This window comes from Centropristis striata, chromosome 1 (genome assembly GCF_030273125.1).
Source record: "Centropristis striata isolate RG_2023a ecotype Rhode Island chromosome 1, C.striata_1.0, whole genome shotgun sequence".
Classification (NCBI taxonomy): domain Eukaryota; kingdom Metazoa; phylum Chordata; class Actinopteri; order Perciformes; family Serranidae; genus Centropristis; species Centropristis striata.
In genome coordinates, this window is record NC_081517.1 from 26,382,393 (window position 1) to 26,391,385 (window position 8,993).

Sequence of the window (8,993 nt, forward strand, 5' to 3'; positions counted from 1 at the left end):
GATATACGTTGCATAGAGTTAAATCAACCTTATTCTTATTTCCTATCAGAGTTTCTCACTTAAATTTAAATTTTAAATCATTTATAATACTAAGTTGACCCGAGTCGGTAAGGTCACATGACAAATGATTTGAAACCATGTCATTACTAGAGAAAATTTTAATTGTTCATCAGTCACACTAAAATGCAGAGGAGGTTTTAAAGACATGAGCATGACTGGCAGCTCAGGCGGCTTGTCATTCATATGTTTAAAAGTATTTCCTTCCTTTTAAAGCTGCAACTAATGTCATTAACATTGATCAATCTGCTGATTATTTTATTGAGTAATTGTTCGGTCTATAGAATGCCAAAATAGCAAACGTGTGTGTGTGTGTGTGTGTATAGTAAATTATCGTGTGTGTATATATACGATAATTTACTAAATAATCAAATAATTGGCTACTGTAGTTCAGAATTAGCAGAGTAACAAAAAACCAAAGGGTTACTGTTGCAGGCCTACTTTCTATTGTCTCTATAGGGGCAACAGTAGCTCAGTCTATCATGATTTGGCTAGGAAACCTTAGTAGGGTTTGCAGGCTCAAGTACCGAAATAGACAGTGTGGACTGGTAGCTGGAGAGGTGCCAGTTTGCCTCCTGGGCTCTGCTGAGGTGGAGGTGGGAGTCCCCCAGCTCTGACATCTCTGCATACGTAATGCACATGTATAGGTTATGTTTGTGCATGTGTGCACAACAGAATGAAAAACATGATTTCCCATTGGTTTTGGACAGTTGGTTGGCCAAAATAAGACATTTAAAGAAGTCCCCATGGAGTATTTTTCATTATCTTCTGACATTTTTCAGAAAGAATTAATAATATTGTTACTGTAATTGAGAATTGATCAATAATAAAAGCAATGGCCTATTCTGTATGATATTTTTGTATGGCTTTGCACATTGATAAACTGTTTGTGTTCTATTCTTCATTATTCCCCTAATAGCCGGGTAACCAGCTGGATGCGGGGCCGTTTGTCCCTGTTGAGGTCGCTACTTGATGCATCAGGTCAGTACAGAGAGAGGCTGAGGAAGCTTCTACCCTAGGGCCACTGGGGTCCTCAGTGAGGACACAGCCTCAAACTGCCCCCACACTTATCAACATCATCACACATATATTTATTTATTTATTTATTTATTTATTTATCATTACACTTTTTATTGCACAAAATAGAATAACTGATGGAATCAGTGATTTTTTTGCTAATTTGTTTAAAAAAAGAAATAATCAATATAATTATTTTCTGTGTGTTTTTGATAAATGTTATCTTCTGTTTATGTATATTTAATGTATTCTATTCTATTCTTCGATGAACTGCAGAAACCCCCACAATAAAACAGAAATACTAATTGACCTGTTGCACTTGTGAAAAAAAATAGAATACAAATAGAATAACTGATGGGATTATATTACACTTAATTGTACCTTGTATGGCTTAATTCATTCATAACTGATCTCCTTTACTTGTTTTTCCTGCAGAGGTGTGTAATTGTGCCTGTGATGTACTATTATTGTTTGGATTTCTCTCAGTAAGCTGCAGTCCCTCTGGTTTGTCCTCAGATGTTGGCTGCACACAGAGCACCGCTGTCACTGATGAGTAGTAGGTTTTTATTCTCAGGACCGGGGGCGGAGTCACGGGCTAGTCATAGATGTGGGCGTGTTTTTTTGCTGCGATCACACCTCGCCGGTGTCCATATATGGTTCGTGACGTCAGGCGCCGGAGGTTCCATTCACATAAAACTGATCGGCCGGAATCCCCTTAGAGGACATGTAGACACAGAGGCGCACGGGACTCCTAGCTTGCGCGTTTCCGCCGTTTAGGACTAATTCAGTCAAATTCTTTGGGCAATAATAACAACAAACTCCTACAAAATGAAAGTCTCCAGCATAGACTGCCGGCGTCTGAGGAAGATCATCAGGAAGGAGTGCGGGAGCTGCCTTATTGTGGATTGTCGACCATATCTCTCATTCACGAACTCCAATATCAAAGGCTCTGTCAATGTCAATCTCAACTCGGTGGTGGTCCGGAGGTCCCGAGGAGGGCCGGTGCCCCTGCAGTTTGTCATCCCGGACGAGAGAGCCCTGTTTCGGCTTCGGGAAGGGAGCATATCGGCTATCGTAGCTCTGGATGACCGGACGTCCCACTGGCAGAAACTGAAGAAGGACAGTGTAGCACAAATAGTAATAAACACTCTGTCTCATCTAGCGAGCGGGGCCAACATCTGTTTCCTGAAAGGTGAGAGCTTTGGAAATTAACTGTTTTAATTCAGAAAGAGAAACGTTAAAAAAAACAGTTTGTGTTGTTGTTATAAGAATAGACTATTTGTAAGACAGTCAACACGCAGATTTACATCCTAAACAATTCTCATTTTTTAACTTAATCTTTTTTCAGAATAACTTTTTATGGGAATACATTTCCCATAATAAAGTCAGTGCCTCTTTAGGTCCCGTCCACAAAATTAGTAGAATATTCAAACTTTTCGGTCCAACTCATATGTTTTTTTATATTTTATTTTACTTTTCCTAATATTCCAGATAAACCTAACTATGGCTAAGTCATATTTCTCTCATTATCCCCCTGGCCTGTGTTTATAGCAGCCTACATTTTTCTCTCACTTCTTGGAGAGATAAATGTCTGCGTGCGTCAACGGAGTGGATGAGTCAGTGCGAAAGAAACGCAGGCAAATTGGTGGTGCAATGACTTTCATTGATAAAAAAGAAAGAAAGAAAGCAAATTGAATCACGTTCGTACAATTTATTTTAACGAAATAAAACCATCGGGGTTACGATAATGTGTTGAAACACATCCATTTCCGTCTGTCACCTCTGCGTCCTCAGGATGTCGCCCTAAAAGGATTACCGGTCTTTCAACTCACAGCCTCCTGTAATTAATTAGGCGCTTATAATCAGGTTATAAGGGTTATAATCCGGTGCTAAGACATGTTTCATAAATGCTGCCATTTCACAAGATGTGTATTTGGAGGGGCAGACTTATTCTAAGCGTATTTATGTGCTCATGTTTTTCCCCCCTTCTCTCAGGAGGATACGAGAACTTCCACTCTCAATACCCTGAACTTTGCACTGAGGTGAAAACCATCGACCAGAGCGGAACTGAAACCGAGAAAAGAGTCTACAGCCACAGCGAGAAGCTTTCTCACCACAAACCAGATTACGATCAGGTATGGAAACACCCTTTATACTTCCAACACTCCCACGCAGGGCACACATCCACTGCCTGATTTTATTTTTAACCTTATCCAAAAAGCCCTCCTGACATCAGAGAGACTTATATTTGGCATCAAAACATTATCTCGACATACATATGGTATTCTCTGACCTTCACTGCTCCCCAGCCATCTCATTTGTGGCTTTAAAAGGTGGAGAGACCACTCAATGGTGCCCAGCTGACATCAGGACACCCCATAGAGAAAAACACTCTTTCATGTCTGACCTTTCTTCCATCTCCTCCGCTGGCCAAACAGAAAGCATGTGGCTGTTTCTCATCACAAAGAACACTGTATTGTGTCTGGTTGACATATTGAGGGTTATTTAACTGAATGGTTTACATAATAGGGGAAATCCATTCATTCATCCAGCTGCATGCATCTGTGTGCGTTTAGTCTGCAGATGAACATAATGTTCTCTGCAGCTTAGCAGGTGTTTGGATGTTGTGGGTCACTGGACTATTTCTCAGGGGTGGATTGTGGGTGAATTAAGCATCAAGATCCAGGGGCCAGTGTTATGTCTTTTTAGGTGTTTTATATTTTTGTATTTATCTACATGAACTCACATCTCTTTTTCTCTCTCTCCCCCTCTGCCTCTCAGGGTAAACCTGTAGAGATTCTGCCTTTCCTCTACCTCGGTAGTGCCTACCACGCCTCCAGACAGGACTATCTCAGCGACCTTCACATCACGGCCTTGCTCAATGTGTCGCGCAGGGACATGCAGCCGGCCAAGGGCCACTACGACTACAAGTGGATCCCAGTGGAGGACAGCCACATGGCCGACATCAGCTCCCACTTCCAGGAGGCCATAGATTTTATTGGTGAGTTGAAAGAAATGGATGTCTTGCCCAGTTCTACTTTATTTTTATTTTTTTTATCTGAAGGGTTTGTTTTGAAATCTGAATTCTAAAAAATGAACAAAACATGAGAAAAACAGGAATTAGGAGCAATATACTGGTATTGAGGATATACTGGTGAAATAGTAGTGTCATGTTAATAATACACATATGATAAAGATAATCAAGGGACTCTTAAATAATTATTTACATTTCTTTTCTCAGTTTGTCCTTCATTTTTTTTGTCATTCCCTTGCCGAAAACATAAAGACATTTTAAAAACATTTTACAGAACACACAATAAACACATTTTCCAAATTTTCTATAGATATCAAAATAGTCTGGTGATCTTTTTTGGCCGTGATTATCCTGTAGAGAAAATCGGATGTCGTGACAGCCCAACTGGGAAGGCAAATAAATAAAGACACTACCACAGAAGTGGAGCATTTTCCTGGAACAACATCAAGTTCTGTATATTTAGAGTGCAACATCACCCTAAGGAGCCTCCTATACATAGGTGTGTTTATTTTTGAAATGCGTCTTCAAATAAGCCCCCTTTGTCGCTGCCTCTCACCTGCTCACCATTCACAAATAGCACTCTATAAGAAACCAAGCTGTAATCAGTTTAACTTGATCGCCTGCCTCCAATCCCCCACTAACTTATCCAGCCAGCCTGCTTTCATTCAGGATTTGCTTCCCTTCCTCCCAGCCTCCCCCCCTCGTCTTTACTTGAAAAAGACGCTCCCATGCCGTCATTGCCTCCCAGGCCTAATCTCAGTAGCTTACTCTGCCGGGTGTGGCCAGCAGTCAGTGTGACAACTGGGTGAGCTGTCCGTGTTTAGTAATGGCCGGGTGGAGGAGGTTGGGGGCCTGACTGACACACACACTCACACAGAGTTGTTTATGGTGTTTGGGTGGAGGATAAAAGTCAGCTGACTGACACATAATGAGAAATAGTTGTTGGTTGCCTGCAGGTGGGAATCATTGATGGACCCGAGGACAGCGGGGCAGTGAATGTGTTACAGAGGGAGGAAGAGAGAGTGTGTGGGAGAGGAGAGAGGTGCTGGATAATAGCAGCAGCAGCAAAAGATGTACATAATGTGCTGGTGGCTATTTATAGCCACGAATAACCAAGGACAAAGCTCACCCACGAGCAGCTTGGCTGACCAGTATTGGGTGGCTGCTATTGTTGGTATTGTGCATTGTTTGGGGATGCAGCCCACATTTAGGGTGCCTTTGTGTAAGCCAGTCTATTATTACATAAGGCCGATAATTGTTCCCGGGGCAGGTTTAGCCTACATTCAGAGAGGGCCACCAAAATCCATCAGCCAAGTGATTAGTGCACACAAATAATCAGCGAGCTGCAGCTGGGGCCCAAATGAAAATCAATCACCAGTCAGAAAGACTTCTGACCTGGTGACTGATGTACAGTCAGGCAGGAGATGATAAATATTATTGACCTACTGCTGCCGTCACCGTCCTCCACTCCAGATGGGAAGCTCATGATTCATTTATGTGGTATATCGAGGATCAGAGCAGTCAGAAATCATGCTTGTTTCCCCTGCAGTGGCTCTCAGGACCAGACACAAGTGCCCCTCAATGCTTCTTTTTAATAGAGAGAGAGAGAGACGTGTGTGTAGGTGTTTGCGGTGTCTTTGTGGAACTAAGTGCGTGTAGGTAGATTGAATGTACACACGCAACAGACAGACAAGGAGACGTGTAGGTGTTCGCAGTACGTCTAGGATTTATCTAAATCTTGAAATGTGTCTTGAGTGACACTTGTGTAGATGACAGAAAGTAGATTTTTGTGTGGGCATTAGGACGTACAGAGAAGTGTGGAGGAGTGCTGCAGCTCTAAATTAGAACCCACATCTCTGTGAGCTGTGCAGCAGCACCCAGCACCCCCACAGCAGTGTAGGAGAGAGAAAGTCTCATGTACAGCTGCACTCAGTGACTCAGACGAGACTCACGAGTGTCTGTGCAGGCCCGACTGAAAATGGTTTAAGATGTGTGTACATTTCAGTGTATCTGCATATGAGGTGGACTGACAGGGTTTGTTGAGAAAAATGGAAACTAGACGATTGTGCAGAAAGGTGTTTGCATTAATGAGAGAGTGGGTGTTAGGAGTACGCAATGATTACACAATTTAAATTAGATTTTTAATTTATTATTCACCATTCACACTCCCCGTTGACTCATTTTAACCTCTACACCACATTACTTGACTTTAAAAATATCAGTTAAACAAAACCTGACACAACACCATGGCCTATATTTTTTAAAAGGGGTGTCATGATTCTCCAAATCTACAATTTGATTAAAATTTAAATTTTAAAATCACCATGCATTTCAATTCTCTATTTTATTTTTATGCCATTGTTAGACTGGAGTCTTGAATAGAAAAAATGAACGGATCATCCCCCCCCCCCAACTAAATATTTTTGGGTAAATATAGCACACCGTGGTTATATGGTCAATTTAAATATTGCTGATCTTGCTTTTGATTTAAATAATTAAAACTGAAAGCTCATTTATCTTTTTTAAATAATTAAATTAATGAAATTGATCCGATCATTAACGTTCCCTTCCTTCTTCTCCTTCCAGATCACGTGAAGCAATCAGGGGGGAAGGTTCTGGTCCACTGCGAAGCAGGCATCTCCCGCTCACCTACCATCTGCATGGCCTACATCATGAGGACGCAGCAGCTGCGGCTGGATGCGGCCTTTGACATCATCAAGCAGCGCCGGGCAGTCGTCTCACCCAACTTCAGTTTCATGGGTCAGCTGCTGCAGTTTGAGTCAGAGGTCCTCTCCACGGCCCCGGCTCACGCCGCCACACCTGAACCTGCCACACCCTGCGCCCCGGAGTCCGCTTCCTTTTTTGCCAACGACTTCAACACCACCTTCAACACCAAAAACTTTGAGCCATCTGTGTTCACCCTCCCTACCTCTTGCCTGCAGTCCCCGGTCCACCACCCGTTCAAACTGAGCCCAATAACTGCACTGCCTTAAAATGAACGGTGACTGCTTGTAGTCTTACTTGAAAAAATTAAGATTAATGCTCTCTGTGTGCCTCGTGTTGAAACCAGTAGAGCAGACAGACAGAAACAGAAGAGTCAAGATAACAGTGTTCAGTACGTGGGAGTGGAGGCCTGTGGAAACCACAGGCTGCAGATTTTGATGCTGTTTCCCTGTCTTCTGAACTGCTATGATAAAACAATACAGCACAGTGATAAACTGCAATATACATGCCTTAGGTTGATATTGTGATCAATGCCTATTCACAAATACAGTCAGGCATTTAAACCTAATTTATTTGAAAATTACAGTCTGTCTGATTTTTTTCAATAATGTGGATGTTAATATGTGTTTAATAAATGTTTTCACCACAAATAAAATTGTTGTCATGTTATCATTTGAACATGTGCTTGAAGTGGTACTAGAAATGACTATAACTGAGAAGTCAAATGGATGACGAGTGGACTTTTTCCAAATCCTTTACTTCAGGTCTATTCCCACCATGACAGAGGAAAAGCCAAACAATGTGTTTACATGTGCATTGGTATCTTATTCAAGGTTTCTGATCATCTCTGTGCAGTTGCCTCTTAATTTCTCACCATCTCAGTCACCTCTATTACCCAGATAAGGTGCTTACAGGGGTGGAAGAAGTATTCCGATTATTTACTTAAGTAAAGGTAATTCCAAGCATTATTTTTAAATATTATCAGCAATGGCAAACAGCAGAGTTTTACAAGTTAAAGTTAAAGTACATATTCTGATGAAAGATGTTCCTTGTCAGAGGGTTTTTAAATTGTTTATTTAGTTAAAGAAGTAGCATATTTACGTCAAACCGTAAAGGAACACTTCATTTTTCAATTTATGAGAAAAATTTAAAAAATCTAATTCAGAATGACCAAATTCATAGACAGGTCTACATGGTTTTCACTGGACAGGAAATGTACGAAAATTGAATAATGAAACATAACTAAAGCTTTCAGACAAATGTAGAGTACATGAGATATAGTAGAAGTATAAAATTGCATAAAATGGAAATAACATATTTTGAGTAGCTACTTAGATACATTCCACTACTGAGTACTTCAGACAGCATTTACAGGTTTCTGGAAACGTCTTTGTTTACACTGACCACACAAAACCTGGATCCTCCAAAACCAGATCATAGCAAAGAGACTGGTGAGCAATGCACTCAGTACTACTTATAAGACATTGCATTTCCGGTGTTACTACTGACAGGACAGATAGGCCTGTATACAGTAGAAGAGGCAACAGTGACACCTGCAGTGACTGAGCTGGTCGATATGAGCTTTAAATGAGCAGCAATGCTTACACACATAGTTATAGTCAGACTGCACATTTCTAGATGCTTCTTCATCAAACTAGTGCAATCCAGTGCATTCTAAGTAAAGTATCAATGAAAACTTGTGCACAAAAAAGCAGCCACATGTAAAGACTTTCAGTTGTAATTGCCTTGGGAAGCAAACTTACTTTGCTTACATGAAGAGAGAATAAAATGTATGGTTTGGGGATTCTCACTAAACAGCATTCTTTATCAATTAATACAATTACTTTCCACTCTACTGCAGTGTGTACTATCAACTCTTCTTTTCTGTCTTTGGCGCCTAGAAGACAGACAACCAGACGGTACCAACTGTACAAATAGGGAGGGAGGCACATAGCTAACGTGCCCAATCTGTTATTTACGTGCAAACAGCAAAGAAGAACGATTGAAGACACTGTGCACATATAAATATGCCACTCTTCTATGGTCTTATTCAGTCTAATTGGTTTTAATACCACACATCATTTTGTATACATTTATTGCGAAAACCCTGTTTTCACATAATGGTTTGCTCCGTTTTATCCCGCCCCCGCCGCCATTTTCC

General features: G+C 41.1%; 1 protein-coding gene across 1 annotated transcript; it reads left to right on the top strand.

Moving 5' to 3' along the window:
• The first annotated feature begins 1,749 nt into the window (after positions 1–1,749).
• Positions 1,750–7,577, top strand: dusp5 (dual specificity phosphatase 5). The gene is made up of 4 exons (XM_059336845.1): positions 1,750–2,266; positions 3,070–3,209; positions 3,856–4,075; positions 6,695–7,577. The coding sequence occupies exons 1-4, from the start codon at positions 1,903–1,905 to the stop codon at positions 7,099–7,101; spliced, it is 1,131 nt and encodes a 376-aa protein (XP_059192828.1). The 5' UTR covers positions 1,750–1,902; the 3' UTR covers positions 7,102–7,577.
• Positions 7,578–8,993: the final 1,416 nt, after the last annotated feature.